The sequence below is a fragment of the Mobula hypostoma genome, chromosome 6 (genome assembly GCF_963921235.1).
Source record: "Mobula hypostoma chromosome 6, sMobHyp1.1, whole genome shotgun sequence".
Taxonomy (NCBI): Eukaryota; Metazoa; Chordata; class Chondrichthyes; order Myliobatiformes; family Myliobatidae; genus Mobula; species Mobula hypostoma.
In genome coordinates this window covers 132990225-133010773 of record NC_086102.1, presented here as the reverse complement: position 1 = coordinate 133010773, position 20549 = coordinate 132990225, and the positions used below count along the sequence as shown (strand labels likewise).

General features: G+C 40.6%; 1 protein-coding gene across 1 annotated transcript in view; it reads left to right on the top strand.

Annotated features, from left to right (window-relative positions):
* Positions 1 to 20549, top strand: part of tmem237b (transmembrane protein 237b) — a 48980-nt gene that overhangs the window by 13682 nt on the left and 14749 nt on the right. Inside the window, exons 3-8 of the mRNA XM_063052556.1 lie at positions 4241 to 4272; positions 6013 to 6026; positions 9897 to 9950; positions 11459 to 11578; positions 15070 to 15169; positions 19490 to 19641. Coding sequence (XP_062908626.1) covers positions 4241 to 4272; positions 6013 to 6026; positions 9897 to 9950; positions 11459 to 11578; positions 15070 to 15169; positions 19490 to 19641 — 472 coding nt within the window. The remainder of the gene's footprint in view (positions 1 to 4240; positions 4273 to 6012; positions 6027 to 9896; positions 9951 to 11458; positions 11579 to 15069; positions 15170 to 19489; positions 19642 to 20549) is intronic.

The following is a 20549-nucleotide window of genomic DNA, read 5'->3' as shown; positions in this document are numbered from 1 at the left end:
TTGTTATTTCAGAGGACCTGTCCTGTGCATGGCATGCAAGTGCAGTTACAATGAAAGCTTGGCAATGTCTCTACTTCCTTAGAAGTTTGCAAAGGTTCAGCATGACATCTAAAACCTTGACAAATGTCTATAGATATGTGGTGGAGAGCATATTGATTGGCTGTAACACAGCCTGGTATGGAAACACCAATGCCCTTGAACGGAAAGTCTTACAAAAAGTAGTGGATATGGACTAGTTCATCATGGCTAAAGCCCTCCCCACCATTGAGCACATCTGCATGGAGCATTGTCACAGTAAGCAGCATCCGTCATCAGGGGCCCCCACCACCCAGGAGGTGCTGTCTTCTTGCTGCTGCCATCAAGAAGGTACAGGAACCTCAGGACTCACACCACCAGGTTCAGGAACAGTTATTACCTGTCAACCATCAGGCTCTTGGATCAAAGGAGATAACTTTACTCAACTTCACTTGCCCCCATCACTGAGATGTTCCCACAACCTAATGACTCACTTTCAAGGACTCTTCATCTCATGTTTTCAATATTTATTGCTTTATTATTATTTATTTTTTGTATTTTCACATTTTGTTGCATGTTGTACACGGGTTGTACACCCAATTGATGCGGCACTTCTTTAATTCTATTCTGGTTATTGGATTTACTGAGTATGCTTGCAAGAAAATGAATCTCAGGGTTGTATATGGTGATATATATGTTCTTTGATAAATTTATTTGGACATTGAAGTTGTTGATGTCACTCTCAAAGGAAGTTACAATGGTTTGAACCAAAGAACAAAAAAGGAGGTTCTGGAGGATTTACCATAGCCCTTCCAATAGAGAGAAAAATAGAAAAATACTATTGCTGACAAATACAAAAGCACAAGGCTTGAGGGGAATTAATGACCTCAGTGTTATCTCTAATACAGTAATGGTGAGAAGGCATAGGAAACACAGAATTTCTAAGCAACACCCACAAAATGCTGGAGGAACTCCGCAAGTCAGGCAGTGCCTGTGGAAGGGAATTTCTAAATACATTCAAGTGAACTTTTTATTTGGTCTGTAATAAGGAGGGTGTACGATTCTATATTTCGCTTTAGGGAATGGATCAAGGCTGATGGAAAAAATGTCATGGTGTGGCTTTTTTTTGTTAGTGCTCAGAATTCATAAGAAGTGAGAGATGAATGAAAAAGACTCAAGTTCTAATTGTATGTAAAGCCATTTTACTAGACTGAAGGGCAACAGGAAAATGAACTCTATTAAACAGTTATGAGAAGATAAATCAATCCAGAGTTAACAAGTTCCATCAAAGGAAAAGGATGTGAGTGATGGATAAACAGCTCTCTGGTAGTTGAGATGCATTAGGGGAAAAAGGGGAAACAGGAGGAGAAGATGGCGGCGTGACGCAGCTTGCGCAGCCACTCTGGTGAATGATATCTGTAATCTGTCAAGTAGGGTGCCGTGCACAATCCTGATTTGATGAAGACAGACGTGAGAGAATGGAGGAACATCTGGAGAAACTTCTGAAATGCCTTTTTCACTGCCGCCGTGACTGTGTGATCCAGAATCTCTGGAGAGGAAGGCTCCGAATCCTTGGCTTTACTTGTTGCTCGGCGGCCGGGACAAGGTCGAAGCGCTCGGCACAGATCGTGTTTGGTGTCAAAGGGCTGGTCGGAGGCTCGAAGTTTTCGGATGGACTCAGAGTTGGCTATGGTCGGATGCTTCAATGTATCGGCAGTTGTCGGTGCCTGGAAGTTTATGGCAGAGAGAGTTTCTCCCTTCTGCCGGCTGCTATCGGGGACTATCAGGATTCGATCGGAACTTTGAGACTTTTTTTTAACCGTTCCCATGGTCTGTTCTTTATCAAATTATGGTATTGCTTTGCACTGCTGTAACTATATGTTATAATTATGTGGTCTTGTCAGTGTTAGTCTTTGGTTTGTCCTCTTTTTTTTGTGATATCACTCTGGAGGAACATTGTATCATTTCTTAATGCATGCATGCATTTCTAAATGGCAATAAACGAGGACTGAGTGTCCTCATAATCTAATCTAATATTGAAACTTGTCAGAGAGAAGATAAGAAGAGCTTAAGTACAAAGTGCAAGAGTATAGAAAGTGTAAGCATGAAGTTGGGGATGGTATAATTAAATATTGTCAAGTAAAATCAAAAACTCCAAAGATGTTTAATAAGGAAAGAACAGAAAGATAAACCGAGGAAAGAATAAGGCCTATGACGGAGTATTAAAGGTTGTGTGGAGGCAGAATATTCTTGATGAATATTTTACAACTATATTCACAGAAGAGTGATGAAGCTGTGATGGTTGTAATGAAATAGTGGTTAGCATAAACAGAGTGAAAGAGAATGTATTAGTGGCTGAGTGTTTTTCAAAATGGATTAGGTGCTTGGCCCAGATGAAATAGACCCCGGCCCCTAAAGAGAAGCAAGGAAGGAAATTGAGTATTTTTTACTATAATTTTCAATCTTCCCTATGTACAATCGTGGTGCCTGGGGAATGGAGAACTTTTAAAGGGAGGAAGAGATGAAACAGATAACTGTAGGCCAGATACAAAGAACTGAATACTGGAATCCACTTTAAACAACCATATTTTTCTTTACTTAGAAAGGCGCAGATTAATCATGGGTAAGATTTCCTTAAGGGAAGGTCATGGGTGATGAGTCTCCTTGAATCATTTGAAGATCTAATAAGGAGGGTCCTTGAGAGGTATGTATGATATTTGTTGTACAGATACTACCAAGGCTTTTGGCAAAGTCCTATATGGAAAACAAATCAAAAAAGTAAAATCAAATGGGATCCAAGGAAGGGTGCAACTTGGATCCAAATTTGCCTCAGTGGCAGGAAGGACCAGGTATTGTGCTTTTGGCTGGGGTTTCACAGAGCTTAGTCAGTTCCCTTGCTTCTGGATGCATATATTAATGAATTTTACCCAATATTGGGGCCATGACAAAGATGTGCAGATGATGCAAAAATTGGCTGTAAATAGCGAAGAGGAAGCTTTAACCTACAGGAAGCTATGGCTGGTCTATTCTAGTGGATTTTAAAAAATAGCAAATGGATGTTAACCCAAAGTTTAAGGTAACATATTCAGGAAAGTGCAACAAAGGAAACAGTTATAAAATCACTTGCAAGTATATTGAGTGATGTGGATAAACAAAAAGACCTCCTGAGTGTAAACCTGTAGATCCTTATGTAGTAGGAGAGATCAGTAAGGCAGTTAAAATGTAATAAAAGAATGCTTTCTCTTTTTATTGCAGACGAAGAATATAAGAGCAAGGAGGTTATGCTAGAGGCAGAAGACTTCATCACATCTCATATGTTCTTGGACGCACATAGGGTAGAGCTATGTTCAGCAGGATTATAGATCTAGGGCTGGAGACAGGAATTAAGTTTGTCATTTCTTTTCAACTGTCACAGGCATGAACTGAATGAATTGGTGTCATAAATTTTCTGTGATTCTGTCAGGGTATTTTGTTGTCTGTTGTTGGATTTGCCCTTAAGTTGGCTGCGGAGATTCTAGGTAAGGAAGCATCTCTGGAGAGAATAACAGACTTCATGTTTCAGGCTGAGGATTGAACAGAACTGGACAAATGAGGAGACCTGTTTGTTTTCACACTTCTCCAGTCTGATGCAGAGTCACTGAGCTGAAATGTAAATATTTTGAATACACTCTCTCCCTTGAATTGACTCTCTGAGGTAGAGATTCAAGAGGGCTTGAGAAAAGTCATTCCTCTTCGCCTGTCTGTTCATTTATTCTGAAACTATGCCTCCTTGGAAAAGTAACCTCTCAGCATCCATCCCATCAATCTCCTGCACACCCTCTCTTTAACCTTAGAATCTTGTGTGTTTAAATATGATTATCTCTAAAGGATCTCAACCCAAAATGTCAGCTTTTTATTTTCCTCCAAGGATGCTGCCTGACCTGCTGATTTCTTTCAGTATTTTGTACAAACGTTTGTACGTGTGTTGATGTTGACTCAGGCTGTTTTCATTGTTGTAGATTGAGCGGAGTTTCACTGAACCTATGTAAGAAGTTCCATGATATTAAGGTTGTTTCTGAATGATGTTCAGTTTGATATGGGCTCAGGATGCCATGATTTTATGAGAAGATATGACAGCATGTCCCTGATGATACCAGATGCTGTAGTGGTTTTATCAGACACTGAGAAGATAGCACATTCACCTTCTGTGCCATTGATTTTTTTTTGTTCTTTAATTTTCTTTCAGCGTCCACCACGTGCCCTTCCGCCATTGCCAAGGTAAGCCTGCTGAATATGAAGGTGTAAATATTTTGGGGACAGCACCATGCCATTAGTAAATAACAATAACAAGTGTGATGGTAAATAGTTTAAAAAATAATAAATTATTTACAGTTGAACAATATGACACAATGTCAGGTATTAAACTGTGGGGTTTTGTTGTGGACCCTCTGCCTTGAAGTGGGATGTATTGTATGAGTGGGTGTTGTACAATGTTGCTGGAATAAGACTGGGTACGTATGTCCTTCCTTCAGTTTGAGAGGGACAGATTTCATAGGACAGTGTGGCCATTAGATAATGATTTGGGGAAATAATCAACTATTGAGGAAAAGCACTCAGTGCCTAAAGTAAGTTGTACAGTTATTTAAGCTAACGTACCTTGGGGATTATGGGAATTTGCTTCAAGTCACTTATGGCAGGAAGGTCATAGTTTTGATCATCGGTGAACACAATTGAAAGTGGTGCTACATTTGTGGTTTGAGGGGGAAAATAGCAAAATTTATGTTTCTAACTGCAATCCAGTGTTCCCAGTTGCTGAATTTGTGAATAAGGATGGGATTGGATAGCCCACCAATATTTAATATCTGAGGTTCATCTATTAAAAAGGGACCGTTGGTGAGGTACCAGGGGCTCAGTCATGCTCAGGCCTAATACAGAATGAATGAGAAAGGTGGTGAAATAAAGGCACTGTAAAACATGCATTTGGTAAAGAGATTATGCCTGGATCTGGTAGAGTATGACTTTTTATTGATAACAATAACACTGGTGAACAAAAGAAAATTCCATGACTAACAAACTTCAATAATCAACAAATTGATCATCAGACCAACCTTTTAAAAATGGAGATGCCCCAAGGAGATACTTGCATTTTCCAATTTTATAACTGCCAAATGAACACCAGTGTAAACCAACTAAAAGTTGTATTACTGATTTATTAATAGTTACTGTATTTTTTAGGTTATGATTTTTATGGAGTTCTGTCAGTGATAAGTTGCCTCACAGCCTAATTTTGCACAATCCTGAAAATATAAAATTAATTAAATTGAAAAAATTAATAAAATTGATTTTTATCTGTTGATAGAATTTTTTAAATGAATTGAATTTGCCAAATCTGTTCATCCACTAATCAGTGATGAAGTATACTGTGCCTTTATCAACTGATTGTCATTTCTGAGATAAGGTGATTCCTTTTGTCTTGTTTTATCACCTTATTATATTGGTGGCAGTAAAAAGTAGGGGTACAGGTTCAGGCAGAGACACATAACGCAAATGGAAGAAGGCTTAAAAATGAATCATGGAGCGAGAAGGAAAGCTGGTCAAGATGAGTTAATTGAGTGGTAGAACATATTACCAGGAAGGTCTTTAAATAAATGTGGTTCAGTGATAATTGGGTATCTGAAGAGAGAATGAACAAACTCAGATAAGAGAAATGGAGGAAAGTAGAGTTGAGGATGTAAGGAAATAGGCAGGTTTGGAATCATGGTGAACAGACTTAGTGCATTGATGGGAAGGTTAATATTTTGAGGTTGATTATTAAAGTGAAAAGACAGATGGGAGGGATTGAATGATAAGAACAGTAGGTGAATTTGAGGGATCTGGTGAGAGGGTGTCAGGGTGTGAGATATAGTGGGAAGGTAGCTTGAAGAGAATCACTTCAGATAAGATGTTTAGTCGATTCAGCAACGTTTTATACTATTTTTATCTTATTTGCTTTTCTTTTATGGGCTGATTGGAATGAAGCAGCAAAACTAAAGGTAGGCCTCATTTGAACTTGCCACTTCCGTTGCTTTTGATATTTACTGATATCTTTTTATAGTGAGCTGCTGTGTGGGTATTACATTATAATTGGCATTGGAAAGCCATTGACTTGAGCTGCTACTGCTCTTTGTTGCAAAAACGCTACTGTGGAAATTTGTACAGAGTCACACCGATTAAAATGTAATTGGTTTTGACTGTCATGGTTCAATGCCTGCTGAAGCTCATTTTCTCATCCAATGTGTGAAGAATTGCCCAATGCCCAACTAACAAAGATTGACTGGGAACTTCTTCAGTACTTCTGTAGGAGGTTTTGTCTGAAGGGGCAATAAATAACCAAAATAAAATATTGGCAGTTGGCACTTTCAGTGCAAATTGCACAATAAACTCTGGTTTCTTCGATTCTTTACTCCTCTTTCAAGTGTTTTTAACTGGAAGTCAGTTTTACGTTTTCACTCATGCAACTAATTTTAAAAAAATTGTTCATATAACTATCCCTCATATATTTGAATAATAATAGTGAATGCAGTTAGAAGTTGTTATTTCATGAAGATAACTAATAAAGACTCACTTTACAGTGTTAGTGTAGTTCTATTTTGTAGTTCTATTTAAGGACAGTATTTTAAAGTTTAAAAACAGTCAAAACTTTTCAAAACATCCTTTGCTTCCAAAAGAATAGGTTTACTTTTTGGAATTTGCTTGAATGTTTGCAAATGAACAATATTAGAGAAATCATTAATAGTGATTAACTTACTCCAAGGGCCTGGCTAGTTTTGTAGCCAAATTAACCCAAAGATTTTGGACACTCTGGTTTTCTTTTGCCTCAGTTGTACTGAAAAAAAAATATTGCTTATTCAAAAACAGCGGTTCAGTAACAAAGAAAGAATTGCTTGAAAACAGAAGTCTCCCAGTTTGCTTTGCAACTGAGCATCAAAGTCACATTTATGAGACATTACAGACAAGGATTGGAAATCAAAGGCAAAAAAGAAAAAGGATTTGAGAAAAGACATCTCAGCCATCTGGGGGTAGCTATATGGCCATGGAAGGCTCTGTGGTTATAATCAGAGAAACCATTCTCAGATTTCTTTGGCTGAGCCATTTTCCCCTCAACCCCATTCTCATGCCATCTCTGCTCCCCATAACCTTTCATGCCCTAACTAATCGAGAACCTATCAACCTCTACCTTAAATGCACCCAGTGACCTGGACTCCACAGCCTTCTATGGCAACGAATTCTACAGATTCACCACCCTCTAGCCAAAGAAATTCTTCATCCTCTTTTCTAAATAGAAATCTCTTTATTTTGAGGTTGTGCTCTTTGGTCCTAGACTCCTCAACCAAAGGAAACGTTCTCTTCACATCCAGTCTATCTTGGCCTTTCAACATTCATTAAGATTCAATGAGATTTCCCCCTTCATTCTTCTAAATTGAAGTGAGTACAGACCTAAAGCCTTCAATCGCTGCTCGTATGATAACCCTTTCATTCCCGGAATCATTCTCACGAACCTCCTCTGAACCCTCTCCAATGAAAGGCCCAAAACTGCTCACGATACTCCAAGTGAGGGCTCACCAATGCCTATACAGCCTCAGCATTGCATCCTTACTTTTATATTCTAGCCCTCTTGGACTGAATGCTAACATTGCATTCACCTTCCTCACCACCAATTTAACCTGCAAATTAACTTTTAGAGAGTCCTGCACGAAGACTCCCAAATCCCTGTGCACCTCTGAATTTTGAGTTTTCTCCCTATTTAGAAAATAATCTATGCTTTTAATCCTTTTACCAAACCAAAGTGCATGACCATACACTTCCCAACACTATTCTAATTGCCACCTCTTTGCCCGGTCTGCTAATCTGCCTAAATCCTTCTGCAGCCTCTCTGCTTCCTCAACACTATCTGCACCTCCACCTTCCTTTGTATTGTCCGCAAACTTGGCCATAAAGCAACCAATTTCATCATCCAAATGATTGACATACAAGGTAAAAGGTAATGGTCGAACACAGACCTCTGTGGAATACATTGGCAGCCAATCTGGAAAGGATCTCTTTATTCCCACTCTTTGCCTTCTGTCAATTAGCCAATGTTCTATCTATGCTAGTATCTGTTCTGCAATACGCTGGGCTCTTGTTAAACAGCCTCATGTGCAGCACCTTCTCAAAGGCCTTCTGAAAATTCAAATCTCATCATCCACCAATTCTCCTTTGTCTATCTTGCTTGTAATTCTTCAAAGAATTCCAACAGATGTGTCAGGCAAGATTATCCCTTAAGGAAATCATGACGACTTTGGCCTAATTTGTCACGTGCCTCCTAAGTACCCTGAAACCACATCCTTAACAAGTGACTCCAACCTATTCCCAACTACTGAGGTCAGGCTAACTAGCCTATAATTTCCTTTCTTCTTGCCTCCCTCCCTTCTTGAAGACTAGAGTGACATTTGCAATTTTCCAGTCCTCTGGAACCATGCCAGAATCAATTGATTCTAGAAAGATCATTACTAATGCCTCCAGTCTCTTCAGCTACCTCTTTTAGTACCCTGGGGTGTAGTCCATCAGGTCCAGGTGACTTGTCTACCTTCAGACCTCTCAGTTTCCCAAGCATCATCTCTCTGCCACTACACTCACTTCTGCCCCTTGACACTCATACACTAGTGTCTTCCACGGTGAAGACTTGCAAAGTACTTATTCAATTCATCCACCATTTCCTTGTTCCCTCACTACTATCTCTCCAGTATCATTTTCCAGTGGTTCAATATCTTCTCTCCCTTCTCTTTTACTCTTCATATATCTGAAAAAATGTTTGGTGTCAAATTTGATATTATTGGCTAGCTTACCTTTATATTTTATCTTACACCCCCCCATGGTTTTTTTAAGTTGCCTTCTGTTAGTTTTTAGAAATCGCCTAACCCTCTAACTTCCCACTAATAATATGCTCTATTATATTCCCTCTCTTCTGCTTTTATGCTGGCTTTGACTTCCCTTGTCAGCCACGGTTGCGTCATCCTACCTTTAGAATACTTCCTCTTCATCTATCCTGTGGCTTCCAAATTGCTCCCAGAAATTCCAGCCATTGCTCTTAATGTCCCTTCCAATCAACATTGACCAGCTTTTCTGATATGTCTGTGCAATTCCCTTTATCCACAATAATACTGGTACATCTGACTTTAACTTCTCCCTCTCAAACTGCAGGGTGAATTGTATCATATTATGCTCACTGACCCCTACTGGTAATGGAGATCATGTAGCCTGTCAAGATCAATCTACCACTAATTCCTCTGTACAGCAGCTAACTACCTCAGAAATGACTCGTGTCAGCTGCACGATGCTCTAAGAGTCAGGAGAGCGGGAAGGGTGGGGGAAGGTGGGGAAGAGAAGAAGCTTTTAATATTGCATTTTTTCTTGAGGTTTATGAATGTTGTGTCCCCTAGCATTGTACCTTGATCTTATCTTATTAATAATCATTAAAGACACTGGTGCAGAGGTTAGTGTTGTTATCTCACAAGTTCAAGGGTGCCAGATTCAGTCCTTGCCTCAATTGCTGTGTGAGAGAGGAGTATGCTTGTTCTCTTTTTAATCACCTGAGTTTCCCCAGGTGTTCAGATTTCCTCCCACACCCCAGTAACATGCTGGTAGGTCAACTGGCTACTGCAAATTACTCCATAGTGTAAACAAGTGATGAGTGAATCAGCATGTGAGAGAAAAGTTAGTAGTAGGACTGCCTGTAAATAAAGAGGATTGATTAGGATTGCTCTGATGAGGAGCGGCATGGAAGTAATAGGCCAAGCTGGCAGTGTCTTCCAGAGCAAGTCCGTAACCATCTTTGTTATTGTTGCATTAAGCCAAATTAACCCCAGCTGTTGTTTCTGTTGCAGATGCATCTACAAACAAAACCAAAAAGAAAAAAGCCAGAACAAGCAATGGAGTAGGTAAGTATATGAATATGCTCTGTTTGTACTATAATAATATATGTGTTAAGTAAAATCTTCCATCCATGCAGTGGTTTGAAAGCTGAAATGAATTATGAAAAGGAGGCCAAGACTGAGAACCTAAAACTAAAAGTGCAAGGTCTTTTGAATAATTAATAGATTAAGAATGGTTGGGCACAGTTAGGTGCCATCTGTATATAACAGAATGATCTGCATTGCCTGACTGGCACTCACTGTAGTAAGTGTCAGGATTTAACATTTTTTTTCTGAGCTGGAGTGTGCCAATTGCCAGGTGAGCCACCTTCTAACCAGATACTTGCCGATGAAGCCAGTCCCTCACTGTGCTACTGGGAAGTGGATCCTCCCAATATTTGTAATCCTGAGCACCCCCTGCATTTCTGCTAAGATGTTGGGACACGGTTGAATAATGTGAGGACTCTAGCAGGATGAGATTCTGGCCTTTCCCAGGGCCTCTAGCTCAGTCTAGGGCTCTGGAGACGGAGGCTGGAGGGTTTCGGCCTGAAATGTCGACTGTACTTATTTCCATAGATGCTGCCTGGCCTGCTGAGTTCCTCAAGCATTTTGTGTGTGTTGCTTGGATTTTCAGCATCTGCAGATTTTCTCTTGTTTGAGAATTAGGTGCATGTTGTTATTATGGTTGTTCAAAATATTGGTCAACAAAGGAGAGATATTTTGGGCAAATCCTTAAATGAAACCTGAATCAGGCCATATTTTGTTCTTAAAATAAATACATTTTATTTTATTTAACTTATGTTTCCCAGGTGATTGATGTGGAAAACCAGGTAGCACTTCTCAAATATGTCCATCATTTGGATGGTCCAACTGTGGCAATCATGAAAAGTAAAGGATATTAGATCAAAGTTTGCTTTAATTTTGCAAACAAAGGCAAATCCAGGAACTGGGAAATATTCAGAATTCATTAAATAAGGCCTATGGTATTGACATGGAAAATTTGAGATACAAGTGAAGGCTAATAAGAAACATAAAAACATATTGTAAGAACTTCAATGGAAATGTAAAGAAGTAAAAGCAAAAATTAATATGGATCCATAAAGGATTGAAAGATGAGAAAATGTATTGGTGAAGTAAGAACAAAGAAATTAAAGAATTATTTTGTGTCCACCTTCACAGAAGAAAACAGAAAACTTTACAAAGATTGTGGCTGTCTGCATTTTTAGAGTAAGCAAAGAGCTAAAAGAACCGGCATTAGTTTAAAAAAAACAGATGTTGGAGAAATTGACCAGGGAGGCATTGCACTGGTATTTGATACAGCTTTCCCCACTCCCCTCTACCCTACACTCAACTAAATGGCTGTGAGCAAGCCTGCAAAAGCTCAGTTATGGAGAACCATCCTGATTGCAGATTCATCACACGGGAAACCATGCCTGAGACTTTCAGTGTGGGTACGCATGATTATGGACTGTCACTGCATGTTGATTAGAGTTCTTGGATGTTCTTTAAAATCTTGGTTTCATCTTATCTCACAGACACTTTGATGAGCTCAACAGGAAGGCGCAAGTCTGAAAGCATAGAGCCCCTTACCCCAGATCGTCAGGATGCTCCTCCTCAAAAGAAAAAGAAGAGGAGAAAGCTACTACCAGCAGCTGGTGAGCAGGGTCTGTCTCCTTAGAAATGCACAATGTAAACAAAGTGTAAAACATGCTTTGTGTTGGAGAACATCACTGACATATTGAAATCCAAACCATTGTATTAAATTCAATAAAACACTCCAGTGCATACTATGTCAAGATGAAATTGGTGAAGCATGAATTTCAGAATTTACCATTAATTCAATGAACAAAGTGCTACTTAAATTCATTCATGGTAAAAACCAGTGTTCTATTATAGTGTGGTAATAGGATTGCTCTGTGAACTGGCATTGGCTCAGTGGGCTAAAAGGCCTCTTTCTGTGTAATAAGGACATACGAAATATGATAGCTCTGACTTTTTATTCCATCAAATACTTTCCTGTTATTTAAATCACAAATGAATTGAATTGACCTTATTACTTAACATCCTTCAAATACGTGAGGAGTAAAAATCTTTACAATACATCTTCATTCAAATGTGCAATTAGCAATTATAGTAATTTATATATAACAGGATGGCCAGTATAACATAGAAATACAGTAGCATCAGCATGTATCAATCAGTCTGATGGCCTGGTGGAAGAAGCTGTCCCGGAGCCTGTTGGTCCTGGCTTTTATGCTGTGGTACCGTTTCCCGGATGGTAGCAGCTGGAACAGTTTGTGGTTGGGGTGACTCGGGTCTCCAATGATCCTTTGGGCCCTTTTTACCCACCTGTCTTTGTAAATGTCCTGAATTGTGGGAAGTTCACATCTACAGATGCACTGGGCTGTCCGCACCACTTTCTGCTGTGACGCCAAACCAAGCTATCAGACAATTGATGCTAATGAGAGAGATAAGAGAGACAATGGAGAAACGTTCAAAATGCTAATGAGAGAGGAGAGAGAGAGAGAGATTAATGGAAAAGAAACACAATTCAGCCGGTTATTTTGAACCTGAACTGTTTGAAGTTTGATGGATAAGTGATACCCCAGCAGGGGGATAAAAAGAGCAGGTTCGCTAGGCACGGACACCATGAGATCACGAGATAACGAGACCCTGGAAAGAGTGGTGCACCCCCACAAGTTGGTGGGAGTTTGGAGGTCCAGTTCGCGGGAACTGACCATAGGCTCACAGGGTGTAAAGGTACGATCGGTGGGAACCTGGTGTGTGTGTCCGCCCTTGCCTGGGTGCCGGGTTCACCACGGAAGAACAGTCGTATCCGGAATGGAGGGGTCACAGTCAGTGACCACAGCGGGATAGAAGACATAAAAGGGTCCGCCCGAAAACCAACTGCGAAGACATCAAAGGTCTGCCTGAATCAAATTGCATCCCTCCCCCCTCCCCCTCCCCTCCCCTTCCCCCCCCAACGGCACAACAGCGATTACTGCAAACTGTACTAAGCTGAACTGAACTCTGCATCACTTAAGACTGATCATTTTACCCCTAGACTGCGACAGAGCTTGGTTTAATTCCTATTACCGTAGTTCTGTGTACATGTGTGTATTATTATTGCTAACCTGTTGCGTTTATATCCTTACGATTAGAGTACTGTGTTACTTACTTCTTTAATAAAACTTTATTAGTTCCAAGTAATCCAGACTCCAAAGAGTGTTCCATTTCTGCTGGTTTGGCAACCCAGTTACGGGGTACGTAACACTGCAAAGTCCTGCAATTGAGGGAAGTACAGTTCCCATACCAGGCAGTGATGCAGTCAGTCAGGATGCTCTCAATTGTGCCCCTACAGAAAGTTCTTAGAATTTGGGGGGCATACCAAACTTCTTCAGCTGGTGAAAGAGGTGCTGTTGTGCTTTTTTCACCACACAGCCAGTATGTACAGACCATGTGAGATCCTCGGTGATGTTTATGTTGAGGAACTTAAAGCTGTTCACCCTCTCAACCCCAGATCCATTGATGTCAATAGGGGTTAGCCTGTCTCCATTCTTCCTGTAGTCCACAACCAGCTCCTTTGTTTTTGCGACGTTGAGGGAGAGGTTGTTTTCTTGACACCACTACGTCAGGATGATGACTTCCTCTCTGTAGGCTGCCTCATTATTATTTGAGATTAGGCCAATCAGTGCAGTGTTGTCAGCAAATTTAATTAGCAGATTGGAGCTGTGGGTGGCGACACAGTCATGGGTATACAGAGAGTAAAGGAGGGGGCTTAGAACACAGCCCTGAGGGGAACCTGTGTTGGGAGTCAGAGGGGCAGAGGTGAGGGAGCCCACTCTTACCACCTTCTGGTGATCTGACAGGAAGTCCAGGATCCAGCCACACAAAGCAGGGTGAAGGCCGAAGTCTCTGAGCTTCTTGTCGGGACTGGAGGGAATTATGGTGTTGAATGCTGAACTGTAGTCCAAGAACAGCATTCTCACATAACCATCCCTCTTCTCCAGATGTGTAAGGAAGGTGTGTTGAGCTGTGGCTATTGCGTCATCTGTTGATTGGTTATGTTGGTAGACAAATTGTAGGGGGTCCAGTGTGGGTGGTAGCACCCTGCAGATGTAATCCTTGATCAGCCTCTCAAAGCATTTGCTTATTATTGAGGTGAGTGCAACAGGGCGCCAGTCGTTCAGACATGTTACCTTGGTCTTTTTAGGTACAGGGACAATGGTGGATGTTTTGAAGCAGGAGGGCACTCTACACTGGGAGAAGGAGAGATTAAAAATGTCTGTAAACACACCTGCCAGTTGTGCCACGCACATCCTGGGTACTCGCCCTGGGATGCCGTCCAGTCCTGCAGCCTTGCAACTGTCCACCCATTGGAAACATCAGCATACTTCAGCCTCAGAGATGACCAAGCTGCCGGTTGCATCATCTGCAGGTCTCTTCAGGGATTCAGTGTTGGCTCAAGTAATCAAAGCTGTAGACATAGCCACTGAAATACTGACAGTCTTGAAAAGCAATCTATCTCAATGTTTTTGGGCTTCTGGTTGACTGGAATCTTGTAGTGTTCTAAGATTAAATTCCATGTGGAAATTATCAGTAAACTTACTGTGCCTCTGGACTACACTCATTAGTGCAATCCCCACACGCGTCCTCCTGCAGATGATTTGTTCTTCCATCCAACTGTTTGGCCAAATATTCAACAGGTCATAAGGTGGCAAAATGCATTGTGGTGGCAAGGTGGTTAGATTATGTGCTAAGGCAAGAAATTGCAGTGTGATTGAGGATATTTGAGGATCCAGTCTAAAAAAAATGAAGTTGTTGCTCTTCCTTCCTTTTCCTCTTATGTCTGTGTCAGATGTAGTTTCCTATTCTGTGTGAATACCTGTTGCAAATTCTGAAGACTATTCTGAACTCAGGTCTGTTTTGTATGAAAAACAACTAGAAACACTCAGCAGGTTGGGCAGCATACTGTAGGGAAGGAAAAACAGTTAACGTTTTGGGTCTCTGAATCTGCATCACAAGTGATATTAAGCTAGCTAGTTGCCTTTGTGAAGTCTGAGGAAGCTACAGAACAAAATGATAAATAATAAAAGGAGAATAGACTGTGAACAATATTTAATTGTAAATTTACTGTTTGGTACAGATTCAGAAACCACCTTTACCCAGCAGAGTATCTCTGAAGTGTACAACTTGTACAGTGGACCAAACAATGAACTTTCACGTAAAACCAGGAAGAGAAACAAGTGAGTACTGATGAGCAGTTATGTGTTTCTGGTCTATTTTTGATATTGTCTTAAATACTGCAATGGTAATTGCACATCTGTGCACAAAATATCCTGCCTTCCAGGGTGTGTTTATATTTCCAAGTGTCTGATAAAATTAAGAATACAATTGAGTTTTTCTAACAAAACTAGATGAAGCCTCCTACAGCCTTTCAGAAGGGAAACTGATAGAGCTCTTGTCATTAAGATGTTTTACTTAAACAGTTTCAATTGAATCTTCTTTGCTTCACACAATTTTCACCATTTTGCAGCTTCATGGATTTTACATCATCTTTCTTGCAGGTCAAGTTCTGCTTTTAAAACTTGATCTCTTACACAGACATCCCACCCTGCAAAAACTCATCTCAGGGAGGTACCACCACCATTTCAGGGAGGAAGCACACTCCCCCCCCCCCCGCAACACCATATCCCCCCGCCCGTCGACCACCAAGGGTGCGTGTAATACTTTGTTTAATGATTTTGTCTAATCTGTAAACCAAGTTGGGTATATGCAGCAAATGTGACATTAAAATATGTACTTATATTATATTATCATGTTTATTCTATTACAACTTTAAGCAAGTCTACAGGGAGTTTGGCCTCATCACGTAGGACATCAATAGCGAGCTCCTTAGCAGCTAGCCAGATAGTTTAGATGACGTTAGCTATGCTGTAATGACACCTGTTAAACTCACGTCAACATGTCTTTTACATTTTAACCCACCATGGGCAATAGAAAAGTCACTGTTGCAAACAGTGCAGCGAGCAACACTGTCATTATTTTTGAGGTCGACTGTAAAGCCCGCCCACAGAGAAAACTGATCCGTCTACTTAGCAGGGGTCCCCAACATTTTTTGCCCTGTAGACCGGTTTAATATTGACAATGTTCTTGCGGACCCTCAGGGCCGGAGTATAGGTGATAAGTCAATAGCATCATAACATTTTAAGTAACGTTTGGATATTAAACACACAGTGCATATTTTCCCCGTATGAACATATAAAATCATTGCAACACACCAATATCGCTGAATCACTGGGAGCCCTGGGCTTGTTTTCCTGCAACAAGACGGTCCCATGGAGGGGTGAGGGCAGACAGCGATACTCGAAAGGGGTTCCTTATGTCCAGTCTATTCCGCAATATAGTTTTCATTGCATTCATTGCAGAAAACTCCGCTTCGCAGCGATATGATGTTGGAAATGGAAGCAACGTTTTCAGTGCTTTTGTGGCTATCTCAGGATATTTAGCCTTGACTTTGATCCAGAATGCCGGCAGAGATGTTATGTCAAACATACTTTTCAGTCCACCATCATTTGCAAGCTCGAGGAGTTGATCTTTTTCCCGCGCTGACATGAATGACGCGCAGGTAATGACCTCGCGTGCGTTCAAGCTCAACAGTGCGTGACAGGGAATGAGGAAAGGTGCAAATGACTCATATCGTTTCATATCGCCAAATCATATTGTTTCCTCACGGCCCGGTGGTTGGGGACCACTCTTAGCACGAAGAGAGACCAATCAGGATGCTTGCTCTCCCTCTCAAAAAAATCTATTTCCGGGATATTGTATATAATTTCCGGGCGTCAGGGAGCCACTATCGATATGCGGGAGACTCCTGGATCTTCCGGGAGAGGTGGGATGTCTGCTTACATCTTAGCTACCAACCCAAACACTACTTCTGTTAAAATTTTTCCCCAAGCCCTAGATTCCACACACTGTTTGATTTTCTTGTCTGATCAGTCTGAACCCGGGGAACAAAATATTCCCAATGTGTTCTGTGCAGAATGATTTACACCAGGTCAGTAATTCAAAATGACAACTTGCTCTTCTCAGTCTAAGTTGTGAACAGACTTTCAAGCAGCAGCCATGTTAATCTCCATACTACACTGGATGTAACCATTAATTAACCATCTAATACAAGTTGTTAAATGCCTTAATATCCCTGTGCACCAAAGCTTGACTGGCTTTGATGCACATTTTTCAGTGGCTGCAGCTTTCCCCCCATATGATTGCTTTTTAAACAAATGCAGACCAGGAATTCTAACAGTAAATCCCAAGTGTGACAAGAATATAAGAGGTAGTGGAATTAAATTAGTACAGATAGCATTGGTTACGGATATGCCACTGACACAGGCGTGGTATTCTGAATGTTCTTTCTCCTATGATTTCCATAATCTCTATAAAAGCATTCTTTGTCTGAAACATTTTAGCTTGACAGAATTCTAATCTATATTTCCCACTTCTGCTACACTCTATTAATCTTTTATTAGAATGTTTAACTGTCTACCATTAATTTTTATCCTAATATATTCTGGGTCCTTTCATGAGAGATTTTGAAATTCTGAAAAGTGATACCACTGTGCAACTCTTGAAAGCTGGATGATTAAATAATTTCCGTGTATGTCATTTTAGATGCCTATTGTTTACCAAATTTATGTAATGCAGATTAAAGAAGCAAACCTGTGATTATGCTAGAAATTCTTTCACATTTAGAAACATGTTTGGGCATTGATTCTGTCATGATTATCAGAACCAATGAGACTTGCTGAAGCCCAGATCCATTTTATTAATCTGTCTCATGTCTCATATAACTTTTTTTTGTGTTCCATACTCTGTCAGAGCCTCAGCGACCACTTTTCAAGTGGTTGTTTTGGAGGAAAGATTCTGTGAGTGGTCCCCCACGTCCTTCTCACAGCGCAGTCTTTTTTTTTTACGAGGCCGAGTTGCGAGCTCGACACTCAACCTGGCATGGATGGAAAGCGTGCCTGGGAGTGGCCCGACTGGATTCAAACTCAGGAACCTTCGCTCCAGAGTGCAGCGCTGATGTCACTGCGCCACCAGCCGGGTTCATATAATATTAGGATACTTTAAAACATGGAGTTCTTAGTTATCATACCATCCTGTGGAACTATTTATAAAGATTTTATTGTGAATCCATGGTCAACAAAGCTGTGCCAAGCTAAAGGAAGGCCTGTTGTGAATTTGGGCCATCCAAAAGCACTTTGCGAAACAGGAATATAGAATAGCCAAATTGTGTATAGTAAGAACTCATAAATATCTGTGTGAGGATAACCAGATAAACTTTTAAAGGTGTTGGTCAAAAGATGGGAATTGGCTGGGAGATAGTTTCTCCAAATATTGCTATGACAGGCACATTTAATAGCACAGCCTCAGTAAGGGTCATCTTAAATTATGAAGTCAAATTGCTCCAAAGGGATTTGAACTCACGAACTCAGGATTAAAAGGTAAAACGTTTACCACTTAAGCCACAGCTGCTGTACTTCAGCTATACCAGAGGCTTCAAGATCTGATGGAGCTATAACAGCAATGGGGTCATTGCAGTCAGCATGTAAAATATATGCAGAGAAACCAAGGCATCACCACTACAAGATACAATGAGTTTACCTTGTGTCTTCTGATGTGTGTCCATGGAAGGTGAAAAGTATGGCATCCGGAGCCATGGCCAACATTTATTGACATTGCTATTCTTTGATCACTATTTCACTTTCCCACCCACTTCACTTGCCCTATCATTGAAATGTTCCCAACTCACTTTCAAGGACTTTTCATCTCATGTTCTTGATATTTATTGCTTATTTATTATTCTTATTTTTTTTTGCACAATTTGTTGTCTTTTGTAGACTGGTTGAATGCCCAAGCTGGTGCGGTCTTTCATTGACTCTATTATGGTTATTATTCTATTATGGATTTATTGAGTATGCCTGCAAGAAAATGAAACACAGGGTTGTACATGGGGATATATATGTATTTTGATAACAAAATTACTTTGAACTTTGAATCCTCCAATTTCCATAGTGTTTAAAAAACAGCTTTAAACTTACTCAGTGACTGAGCGTCCACAACCATCAAAGTTAAGAAATAGCTAGCATTCACAGCTGTTCGAATGAAGAAAGTTATTCTTGTCTCAATCCTGTAAAGCTGACAGCCTTTCTGATAACTTTTGGGAAAGACTCGCTGTCTACCTCAGCAAGCCTTTCATGATTGAATGAAATCACCAGACCCTGGACCATGAGCACAACTGCAGAGGCATAGCTTATACCAAAGATAAAATCACAGACAAGGCATTGGCAATGACTTACTGATTTAAGTAAAAAGCAAAAAAAAATGCAGATGCTGAAAACGTGAAATAAATGCTGGAGATGTTCATCAAGTGGATAGCATCTGGAAAGACCAAAACAGAGTTAACATTTCAGGTTGGTGATTAATTGAAGTTTTTTACTTCATAGATGGCTTAATACATTCTAACAAGCCCACATATGGTCACTGTATTTTTGAAAACCAAACAGGAGAACTCGCCCAGCAGACCACAGCAATGAACTTGACGTGGAGGAAGATGACATTATCAATGATGGGCAGGCTCCCTGGCCCAAAGGCCCTCTGTTTTCTCAGTCCTTGGGTTCCAGCCAGCCTGTGAGCAAAGTATTTCTTGAACGTAGCCGTAAGTAATTACTGCAGTTCTCTATAGTGATAATTTGAGACAGCATGTCAGCCCTGGGGTCTAAGTTCGAAAGTAATCACAGTGGAAATCACAGAAGGGAGTTGGGAATTGACAATATTGAATATAGATTACAGCACTAAAGCAGATCATTCATGTATAATTCCAACTTCCTTCCTTTCATTCTGTTCTCCCTCACCTATTTATTTGGTTTTACCTGAAGTTCAAGTTCAAGTTTATTGTCATCTGACTGTACATATACACAACCAAATGAAACAACCTTCCTCTGGACAATGATGCACCCACAATACATATACAGTGGATTCCAGTTAATTGGGACACATCGGGACCAGTACATTCTGGTTCAATTAAACAGGTGCCATAATTAGCCAAAGCTTCATAGAAATAGTTAACAAGATAATAAAGAACAAACTACCATTTAACTGAGTAACAAATTATTTACTTAAATGAAATACAAAATAAATTAGAACTCTACCGATACTACTGGTGGTTGTCCGCCGTATCCGCCAATGACAGGAAACCTGTGCAGGAGCGTTTTTAAAGTGGAAAAGCTATTGCACTGGGCAGTTCCACTCTCTCAGCCTCAGAAGCCAAGTCCAGTGATATAAGCAGACGTCACAATTGGGGTCTTCCCTGGTGCAGTGGATAACCATGACTATTTCTGTGCCTCGTCCTGCCCTACACACTCCACAAGGTGTTGCAGAATTGCCTTTCTGGCCATTGGATCTCACTGTAGGTCTCATCCGCCCAGACGACCGGAGCTGGCTTTCCATGCTAGGACAGGTTTATCCCCATCTCAGCAGGGTGTGAGGCCCTCCTGCTACCCTCACCTGATTTAGCCCACCTGTCACATGCAAACAGCTACTTGGAGCCACAGGTGAGGGCTGAGT